The 12,151-nt window shown below is 33.7% G+C and overlaps 1 protein-coding gene across 1 annotated transcript; it reads right to left on the reverse strand.

Annotated features, from left to right (window-relative positions):
* On the reverse strand, positions 475–1,985 carry LOC107620203 (protein FAR1-RELATED SEQUENCE 5-like). Its single transcript, XM_016322403.1, has 4 exons — positions 1,513–1,985; positions 1,116–1,425; positions 858–954; positions 475–740 (listed from the first exon to the last, which is right to left on the reverse strand). Exons 1-4 carry the CDS (start codon positions 1,983–1,985, stop codon positions 475–477), a joined length of 1,146 nt encoding a protein of 381 aa, XP_016177889.1.

Below are 12,151 nucleotides of genomic sequence, written 5' to 3' on the forward strand. Positions count from 1 at the left end.
TGCATCCCAAATGGCAGCTCGCAAGATGGCTGCTTCCTCATCACAAGCAACAAACTCCTGTGCAACGTTATAGAACTCTGAACATAGATGTCTGAACAAGTTGTTGCTTTCATCACTCCGAGCCACGTCATGGCTACTCTTGATGTAAGTGTGCTTGCGGATGAGATTCTTACTCCAATGAGGAAGAACATAGCAGCTCGGTACAATGTCAACTCTGTAGTATGACCAGACCGCAAGGGTGTGGCAACACAAAATACCAACGGATTCAAACTTGTTGCACTCGCACTGACCCTTTCGACTCAAAGGGTCAAAGTCGACCCTGAAAGTATGATAAACCGGCTTCCTCCAGAATACCTTTTGCTCGTCCACTGTAATAGAAATCGTATCTCCGTTTTGTTCAATTGATCGAACCACGCAATCGGTTTTTTTTCTTACCTCCAGTTGAAGATTCCTGAACATACTACTGGTGTATTCCTACTGAAATTGTCTCTCAATGCCCGTGCTCCCTATGCATGGGATGACGCCTTTCGAGTCTGCAGCATCATCTTCTAGCTCCTTTTGCTCCTTGGTTCCAAGGACATTGTCATATTCATGGACGAACTGAACCAACCCACTCTTGCAATGCAGGTATCCACCATAAAATGCATGCATACTTTCACTACGCTGTGTACTCCTCATGCCTGCCCAAAATTGACTCTTGAAAAAAATTGGAACCCACTTCCGTCGATTTGCGTAAAGGTCTGCAAAAAAAAAAATAGTGGCATAAGAGTGCTGCTTATGAACAACATGATGGGCTCACTTCTAACTCGTTGATAAAATAAATTATAAAAACATCCATACACACTATGAAAAAAAACATCTGTTTACATACTGAAAGGACCATCCACTGTCGTTAGAGCTAGAAAACTCTTCTACATTTCTTATAAAAACAATACGAACGGAATCAAGGTGGGACTAATAACATGAGGTGAATAAATAGACAAATAGAAACCAACAGATTCGGGATTTAGTTAACATCACTTACCTGCTAACCATCTGTTCTTGCCTAAGTTAAAATGTTTGGTGAAACTAGCCCAATCAGACTCGAATGATTAAGTCGAAGGAGAATTCCATACAATGTGATTCATCATTGCACTCAGTTCTCCGTACCTAGCGTATCCACCAAGCTTGAATTGTGATTTCTTCATTATGTGCCAGATGCACCATCGGTGGACAGTGTCAGGTAGGACATTCCTAATAGCACCAGTCATCGCCTTGCACTGGTCAATGATAATTCTCTTTGGTACAGTCCCGATGCATCTCACCCACTGCGTGAACACCCACTCAAAACTAGGGATCTCCTCGCTCCCAAGTAAAGCGCAGCCAAGAAGAGTGGACTTCCCATGGTGGTTTACACCTACAAAGGATGCAAACGGCAGACCATGCCTGTGAAAAGAGCAAAAAACAACTGTGAGCCAACAAGAGAAATTTAAGAAATAACTGCTCTTGCAATTCAGAAATACATATACAGACATGTTTCTTCTGTATGTGGTGTCAAACGACACCACATCTCCGTAGTATTCATAAGAAGCCCTGCACCTAGCATCTACCCAAAGTGCGCTTCTAAATTTATTAGCATCGTCAACATCTATTGCATAAAAGAAGTTGGGATTGATCTCCTTCATTCGAACGAAATAATTCATCATCCCCTGGAAGTCCTCATTGTCATCGGAGCATCGGAGATTGCGTGTGATGTAATTTCTGACATCCTTTTCAGAAAAACCCAGGTTTGCGGACTCACCAACCTCGTTTGCCAGTGCTAGATACGTCTTGTTGGGCCTTATTCCAGCCTCGTCGTTATCCGTAATGACACACTTAGCATGCATGGTCAGCTCTCGGTATTCATGATAGTGGACAGCTTTCTTAGACGAACAGGGGTGAGAATGCCTCAGTTCTAATCTAGACACAACCCAACATTCATTCTCCTTGTCCAGCACAACATACATCCTTGCTCTACATCTCGTGGTTGTAATCCTGTTTGCTCGAGTTGCTGCGTTCACCCTAGACTCTCGATAACCTTCTCGCGTGCAGTAGATAGATTAATTAACCGGTATCTTTGACTCCTTCCGCGTCATGTCGAAATTCATGTTCCTGATTTTAGTAACGAACCCAACTTTCTTTGTATAATTTGCATAAAATTTCTGTACGAGAGGCAACGAACCAAAATTCATTCCTACGACTGGAATCTCCTCTTCGCCTACGCCACTATGATCTGGCAACTGTAACGTCAATACACAAAATTAAATACGAATTAAACTGGCCCTAACACAGTAAGTAATTAACAGATATTCTTAGCATACTATAACAATCTCTTAATTAAACGAGCTTTTTGAATTTTAAAAAAACATCTACACAGAATTGATATGTTTATAATCGGTAAAACACCTTTATATATTAACCTGGTAATCATTTCAGTGAAATACGTAGATGATAAAACTAGAAATGAAATTTGAACTTTAGGAAAGTGTACAATCATCAATCTACTTTTTTCTTTCTACTATTTTCAACTATATAAGTTCATAACATTTTGAAAATTCTACTGATTTCACAAACAATCATTGCTGTGCTATCAAATTCATTCCGTTTAGTCTCCTCTTTTAGGATTTGGGTTCTCTGATAAGCCTCAACTAAGATATGAATTTGACTACACACTAGATGGTAATTCCTTTCAATTTTCTAAGTAATATCAATTTTTTATCTTGATACATCGATACATCATGTACAATGACAATCTACTTGGTATAGACTTCAGTATAATTTTATGCTAATAAAGTTTTATTAAATTTACTACACTAGACGCCTTCTCTTCAGGATATGTGTCATCATTGGAATCGTTTATCGATGAACTTGCTGTTGCCAAACTCTCACTTCTTGTTCAAGTATGTTTGCCTATGCTAATAATAAGCTTAGGGGTGTTCATGGATCGGATCGGATCCGCATATCCGCGGTATTTATCCAAATCCGATCCGAAATTGCGGATATGGATCCGATCCGCAAGACTTTCGGATCGGATCGGATCGGATCCGCACACTAATCGGATCGGATTACGGATTTTGTGTTGGAATCCGCATATCCGATCCGCATATCCGTGTATCTGCAAAAATAAAGAAATAAATAAATAAATATTCTTTTTATGTTTTATTTCAACTAATAATTATCATATATGTTGTATTATTTTAATTTATTATTTAAGAAAAGTATGTTTAATATTATTTTAAGAGTAAACATATTTAAAAGAATAGAAAAAATGAATTTCATTGATATTTTTTAATAAAAATAAACTTTTAAAAATATTTTTGTGTTTTGCGGATATATCCGATATCCGATCCGATCCGATCCGCAAATGTGCGGATCGGATCCAACCTTAAAAACTGCGGATATTGGATCCGATCCGATCCGATGATTTTAGTGCGGATCGGATCGAAATTTTGGCCATATCCGATCCGATCCGATCCGCGTGCAGCCCTAAATAAGCTTGGATCCACTATATCTTTTTTAGCAACTTTCTGCTAGGTGAAATATTTTCACAGGTATATAGTTTTATGTTCATAATATCCTGTTAAATCTCAAGGAAAAGATATGGTAGAAAGTTGTTGCACTAACTAATTAAGTTATCTTATATTGGATTTATGTGCCAAATTGATGTATCTTACTCTAAAAAAGTAAGTGAAGTTTGAAATCAAAACATGTTATCATCATATTACAACATTAACACAGTGAATGGGTCATATGAAAACCAAGATAGCGCATTGAAACCTGGTCAGGCTAAGAACATTCCTTACTATATAATGAATGGGTCATATGAAAACCATCACAGAACATTGCATCACACATCTTTTTGAAGTAAAAAAAAAATTCTAATTAGCATGAATAACAACGCTTAAACTACCACCCTGTTTCAAAATTTACAAAAACCAAGGAGAAGCTTATGAAGTATACCTTCCACCCTTCTTGTTCTTGAATGACTGGATCACCAGCACTGAATTGTTCATCGCCTTGAGTTGGATTAGTCAATGTACTAATCGATCCTCCTTCAGTGGGTGAAACCGCCATGAAAGATGCTCTCTTCCGGAAGAGATCCAATGTAGCCTTGTATTTGATTGTTGGACTGTATGAGGTTAGCGTAGCTGATGTAACCAATTCCAAACCATACACCGTAGCCGCCCAGATAAGAAGTTCTAATCTGCGCCGTCAATGATCCATTGGAGTAACGATGAATTGCACCACCAAGGGGAAGAGAAACCTTGATTCGGGATTCACCAAACTGAAGCTGAATTTTGAATCGGGCTTGATGAGATATTCCGTGATCCCAGGAGTGGATTTTGGGTTGTTGCAACTTGTTAGTGGAGGGGTGGTTTCAATTTTGATACGGCAATTAATAACAAATATTAAAAATTAAATAAAATTAAATTAATTAAGCATGATGTGGTTTTGTTTATGTTTTGGCTGATTCCCTTTTGGTTTCACATACTTTTTCTTTCAATTATGCTGGGTACACCTAACTACCTTGGTACCTTTCATTTCATCACTCGTCTGTAGTTTGTGTGTAAAAATATCTTTTTATAAAGATGTTTTATTTAAAAATGTAACTTATTTATTTAGTCACATTTTAAATAAAGACAATATTTTTATAAATATTAAAATCTAACCATATAATCTATTATTCAAGAGTTAAAAAAAAATATTTTCACATGAATAAATAAATAAATGTCAGCTCTTAGTACATGTTATGCTATAATGCTAGTAACATTATATATTGGTTAAGAACTCAGATTACATAATTGATAATCCTTAATATGTTATCTATTTTCACTTTTATCTATACTATATTATTATTATTGTTATTATTATTATCTATATTTATTTTAGTTTAATTATTCTGTTAATTTTATCAAATTTTTAATTAAGTCTTTATATATTTTTTTAATTGAATTTCTACGCTGCATTTAATTTTATAATTAGGTATTTCATAGGATAAAAAATGTTAGAGTTAACTGAATATTTTTTTATAAATTAAATGTATTCATAATTAAAAACATAACTAGATCTTTGACTGCATATATTTTAGAAGAAATATTCTGTTAATTTTAACGTTTTTGATATGAAAATGACTTAATTACAAAATCAATGCAGTGTAGAAACCTAATTAAAAAAAAATATAAGGAGTTAATTAAAAATTTGGTGAAACTATATAAGGACCAACAGAATAATTAAGAGTGTGTTTGGCAAATGGCAAACATGTTGGAGAAGAGAGAAGTGCGTTTAAATATCTTAAACGCTTCACTTGTATGTTTGGCAACTTTTTATCATCCGAACGCAGAAGTGATTCTGCTCTTCAACCAGAATTTTCTATATGTTGTAAAATAAATAAGGTAGATGTACTAGATATAAAATAAAATATGTAAATAAATAATAATAATATTCACCACATCAATATCTCACACTAATAAAATGTATTAATATTATATGTATTAATATTATACACTAGTATTATACACTAGCACCCACTAGGAGAGAGAAGAAAATAGACTTTATAATATATGAAAGAAGAGAGAGGTAGGAATATTTGTTATTGCTGTGTGTAATATTGACGGAGGCTTAACCTCCTTTTATAGGCATAATGAAAGAAAATTTTTAACCTTCATTAATGTACATTCTTTCTTGGTAAAATGAGAACTGAGTGATCGAGCTATGATATTAATGGGCATCCATATCTATTGTGTTTATCACAACACTCCCCCTTGGATGACCATTTCGGATTATTGCCTCGTTAAAACCTTACTAAAGAAAAACCCAGTGGGAAAAAAAACTTTAGTGAAGGAAAAAGAGTACAATATCCTTTAATGATGGAGCTGCCTCATTAAAAACCTTGTCAAGAAAAATCCAATGAAAAAAACTTGACCAAGGGAAAAAGAGTACAGTCTCCCCCTCTTGCCGACATCATTTAATGTCTCGAAATCTGCGCATCCCAATCTCATGTACCAATCTTTCAAAGGAGGATTTTGGGAGTGACTTTGTAAATAAATCTACCAGATTGTCACTTGAGCGGATCTGTTGCACATCAATTGTCCCTTGATTTTGAAGATCATGAGTGAAGAAGAATTTGGGAGAAATATGCTTTGTTCTATCACCTTTAATGTATCCGCCTTTAAGTTGAGCAATACATGCTGCATTATCTTCAAACAGGATAGTTGGAGCTATCTTATGATCAATCAGTCCACATGATGACAGAATATATTGGATCAGACTCCTCAGCCAAAAACACTCGCGACTAGCTTCATGAATCGCCAGTATTTCGGCATGATTAGAGGATGTTGTAGCAATCGTCTGTTTCGTGGACCTCCATGATATAGCTGTTCCACCATATGTAAACAGGTATCCTGTTTGAGATCTCCCTTTATGTGGATCAGACAGGTATCCAGCATCTGCATAGCCAACTAGTTGTGATTTGGATCCATAGGGATAAAACAATCCCATATCAACCGTCCCATGAAGATATCGAAAGATTTGTTTGATTCCACTCCAATGTCTTCTGGTTGGAGAGGAACTATATCTTGCTAGTAAATTCACAGCAAATGATATGTCAGGTCGCGTATTATTAGCAAGATACATTAGTGCTCCAATGGCACTAAGATATGGTACTTCAGGACCAAGGATATCTTTATTTTCTTCTTTAGGACGGAATTGATCCTTTTTCACATCCAAAGATCTTACGATCATTGGGGTACTTAAAGGATGTGACTTATCCATATAAAATCTCTTCAAGATCTTTTCTGTGTATGTTGTTTGATGAATAAAGATCCCACTTTTTATATGCTCGATCTGCAGGCCGAGACAGAATTTAGTTCTTCCAAGATCTTTCATCTCAAACTCTTCTTTTAGAGTTTTTATAATTGTTGGAATCTCTTTAGGAGTCCCAATGATATTTAAATCATCAACGTACACAGCAATTATAATGAATCCAGAAGCAGTTTTCTTTATGAAAACACACGGGCATATATCATCATTCTTGAATCCGTTTTTGGCCAGATACTCAGTAAGATGATTATACCACATTCGTCCAGATTGCTTTAGACCATATAAAGATCTTTGCAATTTGACTGAGTATAACCCTTGTGAATATTCACTAGATGGTTTATATATCTTTAGTCCTTCAGGGAATTTCATATAGATATCCCGATCTAATGAGCCGTATAAGTAGGCTGTTACCACATCCATTAAATGCATATGCAGTTTATGATATGCAGATAAACTGACCAAATAGCGCAATGTTATCGCATCCACTACAGGGGAATACGTTTCTTTATAATCTATACCAGGACTTTGTGAGAAACCTTGTGCCACAAGTCGGGCTTTATAGCGCACAACTTCATTTTTCTCATTTCGTTTTCTCACAAATACCCATTTATATCCAACAGGTTTTACATCTTCAGGTGTACGGACTACAGGTCCAAAGACTTCACGTTTTACAAGTGAGTCTAATTCAGCCTTCATGGCTTCTTTCCATTTTGGCCAATCATTCCTTTGTCGATATTCTTCGACTGATCTTGGCTCAAGATCCTTACTTTCATGCATGATATTTAATGCCACATTATATGCAAATATTTCATTGACAATTGTCTTATTTCGGTCCCATTTATCTCCTGTACAGACATAATTTATTGAGATCTCATCATTTTCACAATTTTCAGGTACCTGAACGTCTTTTGGCATTAATACTATATCAGAATTTTGGACAACTGCAGGTGTCTTTACTATGTCTTTTTCAACAGAAATCGTATTTACCTCTTTTCTCTTTTGAGGATTTTTATCTTTGGAACCGACAAGCCTGCCACGCTTCTGGCGTGTATTTGCTTCCGTGGCTATTTGTCCTACTGGGACATCAATTCGAATTGGGGCATTTTTCGCCCTGCCACGCTTCTGGCGTGAATTTGCTTCAGTGGCTACTTGTCCTACTGGGACATCAATTCGAATTGGGGCATTTTCCGCTGGTATATAAGATTTGGTTATCCTCTTTGTATCAGAAAATGCATCAGGCAATTCATTTGCTATTCTTTGCAAATGTATAATCTTTTGAACTTCCCGTTCACATTGCCCTGATCGAGGATCTAAATGCATCAATGATGATGCATTCCAGTTAAGCTCCTTTTCAGGAAGCTTATTCTCTCCCCCTAATGTTGGAAATTTTGATTCATCAAAATGACAATCCGCAAACCGGGCTTTAAACACATCACCAGTTTGTATCTCAAGATACCTCACTATAGAGGGAGACTCATATCCAACATATATCCCCAATTTTCTTTGGGGTCCCATTTTGGTGCGATTAGGTGGTGCAATGGGAACATATATCGCACACCTAAATATTCTTAAATGGAAGACATTTGGCTGCTGGCCAAAAGCTAATTGCATAGGAGAGGATTCAATTGTACTAATCTTGGTATAATACAACCCAGATGAAAGAGAGGGTAATTTCTCTAATATAACTTTCTTATTTGAATCATGAGTTGTGATACATAAATACTCATGATTTTCCTCATTCATAGTCTCAATATGATATCCATTTCGGCGAATATCTTTAAAGCTCAACAAGTTTCTTCGAGACTTGGTAGATAATAGTGCATTATTTATTATAAATTTTGTTCCTCTAGGAAACAAAATTATAGCTCTTCCGGAGCCTTCTATCACATTGCCTGAGCCAATAATAGTATTAACACATTCTTCTTTTGGCACAAGATGGGTAAAATATATATCACTTTTGAGAATAGTGTGCGAACTTGCACTATCCGCAAGGCATATATCTTCATTACATATCCTTGCCATTCTCTTAAAAAAAAAACAAATAATAATAAAATGAGCAGTATGCACAGTTAAATTGAATATTTGATCAGAATCATTTTTCTAAAAAAAACACTATACATAAAATAATATCATATACTAAAATTTTATTTAAAATTTGACACATTTAATAATTTCAAAATTCATAAACATTAATATTCCATTATTTATGTACATCACATTTGAAACTTAAATACATAGAAAATAAAACTTAACAATAAGTTCTTTACATTATTTATTTACATAGATACTTCACAATCCCACATATTAAACTATTCCATCGTTGATCAAATGACCAATATTTCCTTCAGGATCCTCAAAGAAATCAGATACATCATAATGAGTGGTGGAGTTCTCAGCATCATTTGAAACAAAATTTGTTTCCTTTCCTTTGTCGTCCTTTTTCAAAGATACTTGATAAAGATCGACTAGGTGCCTTGGGGTACGACAGGTACGTGACCAATGGCCCTTTCCACCACAGCGGAAACACTTCTCCTCGGTTGATTTATTATGCCCGATATTCCTTTCTTTATCCCACTTCTGGTGAGATCCTCTCTTTTGAACATAATTCTTTTTCCTTCCATAATTTTTCTTATTATTAAAACCTTGCCATTTACCTCTTCTGGGGTAATTTGTCGTATTTACTTCAGGAAATGGGGCGGCGCCAGCTGGGCGCGCTTCATGATTTTTTAATAACAACTCATTGTTGCGTTCAGCAACAAGAAGGCAAGAAATTAACTCAGAATATTTTTTAAACCCTTTTTCTCGATACTGCTGCTGCATGAACACATTCGAGGCATGAAAGGTTGAGAAAGTTTTCTCCAACATATCATGATCAGTTATCTTTTCCCCACATAATTTCATTCGTGAGGTGATTCAAAACATTGCAGAATTATATTCATTTATAGATTTAAAATCCTGCAGACGCAAGTGCGTCCATTCATATCGGACTTGAGGAAGTATTACCGTTTTTTGACGATTATACCTTTCTTCAAGGTCTTTCCAAAGATCTGCAGGATCTTTTAATGTGAGATATTCATTTTTCAATCCTTCGTCAAGATGACGACGAAGAAAAATCATGGCTTTAGCTTTATCCTTCTGGGATGTATTATTTTCAGCCTTAATGGTATCTCCAAGATCCATTGAATCAAGATGAATTTCAGCATCTAGTATCCATGATAAATAATTATTTTCAGATATATCAAGAGCATTGAATTCAAGATGAGAGAGTTTCGACATAATGAAAATTTGTTACCTGAGCCTTCCTAAAAATTTGATCAGAGTCTCGTGCTGATAACGTGTTGTAAAATAAATAAGGTAGATGTACTAGATATAAAATAAAATATGTAAATAAATAATAATAATATTCACCACATCAATATCTCACACTAATAAAATGTATTAATATTATATGTATTAATATTATACACTAGCACCCACTAGGAGAGAGAATAAAATAGACTTTATAACATATGAAAGCAGAGAGGTAGAAATATTTGTTATTGCTGTGTGTAATATTGACGGAGGCTTAACCTCCTTTTATAGGCATAATGAAAGAAAATTTTTAACCTTCATTAATGTACATTCTTTCTTGGTAAAATGAGAACTGAGTCATCCAGCCATGATATTAATGGGCATCCATATCTATTGTGTTTATCACAACACTATATACCAATTATGTCCTTCATTATTCATATATTTGTTATTTGTTTTATAATGTTTTTTCTCCAATACTTTCTCATGCATATTATTTATTTTTTTAATAAAATTCTTATTATTTTTTGTTTATATGAATTTTTTTAATTGTTATTGTTATTTTTTTTATAGAATATTTTTTTTGCTTTGTATTATAATTCTATTAATCCTATTAGAGTAAAGAATACTGAGAGTACTAAAAAAAATTAAAATTTATTTAGATATCTAAAATAAAATTATAAGATAACATAAAATAATTATTTAAATTTATGTCCTTTTTGTAATTTTTATCTAAAAGTGATTTTAAATAATATAATCCAAACAATATTTAGTTTACTATAATCCATTTTGAATAAAAATTACCAAACATAAATCACGTTAATATCAACTCACTTTTAATCAAAATCAATTTTGCAAACTTAATTTTATACAAACCTCCGTTTACAAACCATAATCCTAACACACATTTACTGCCACCACCGCCTCCTCTTTATTCTTTTCTCATTTGATTTATTTTTTTCTTTATTTTTTCTCCTACTCCTTCATTATCATCACCATCATCATATTCTTTTTCATCCTAGTTAAATATCACACAATTAGTTTAACAATAAAAATTTGGTACTATTTTTCTGATAAATTCTACATATATAATTCAAACTTCTGCTATTTATTATCATCATTATCATCATGATCATCATTTTTCTTTTCTTTTTCTTCTCATAATTCTTATTTCACCCTCTTAACAAGAATTTGTGTCACAGTTTACACTCATAATTCTTGATTCACTCTCTTAACAAGAACTTGCGTTCTTTTTCTTTTACATTCTCATAATTCTTGTTTCACCCTCTTAACAAGAACTTGTGTCACGGTTCACATTCTTATAATTCTTGTGTCACCCTCTTAACAATTCTCATCATTCTTATTTCATCCTCTTAATAAAAATTTGTGTCACCGTTAAAAAGTTTTGGAATTATTTTTTAATAAATTTTACATCATCATCTTCTTCTTCCTCCTTGATTCACCTCCTCACAATTCTTCTTATTTTATCTTCTGAAGAAGAATAAAAAATTAAAAAAATACATAATGATGTAAAAGCACTAGAAAGAAGAGTGAAAAAAATGCAGCAACAATAACAATTAAAAAACGATAATGATAAAAAAAATACGAAAAAGAAGAAGGAATGCGAAAAAGAAAAAGCACGAAATACCAACATTTATGTTAGTAAAGACGCGTATCTAAAATACTTCTTAGTAATGAAATTAATTTTTGTTAGGTTTATATCAATTATTTAAACTTAGTTGCCACAAAAATAAATTTAGAGGTATAACGAGCCTATAAATTTTATATAATGTGAGTACGAACTACGAAGTAATGTTACATTGGCATTTAATTAAAGTCATTAAAGCTTAATCACTTTTGTTTGTGTGATAGTAAAATACACAAACATTAAAGTCGTTTATGAATTATAGTATAGATTTAGTGATCTTGTATTTTAAGAGTATATTTTAATAATCTAATAATAAATTTTTAAATTTTTGATATATTTAATTTATTGATGAAAATATAAAATTTTTTGTAGTGA

The sequence above is a fragment of the Arachis ipaensis genome, chromosome B10 (assembly GCF_000816755.2).
Source record: "Arachis ipaensis cultivar K30076 chromosome B10, Araip1.1, whole genome shotgun sequence".
Lineage (NCBI taxonomy): Eukaryota > Viridiplantae > Streptophyta > Magnoliopsida > Fabales > Fabaceae > Arachis > Arachis ipaensis.

Bases quoted from the DNA above. Each gene is read 5' to 3' on its own strand.
- LOC107620203 (XM_016322403.1), bottom strand. From the start codon at position 1,985: ATGTATGTTGTGCTGGACAAGGAGAATGAATGTTGGGTTGTGTCTAGA. The intron at 1,426-1,512 runs GTCTGTATATGT...CTCTTTTCACAG, and splicing joins ACCACATACAGAAGAAACAT to GCATGGTCTGCCGTTTGCAT. The intron at 955-1,115 runs GTATGGAATTCT...TCATGTTATTAG, and splicing joins GTGCAATGATGAATCACATT to TCCCACCTTGATTCCGTTCG.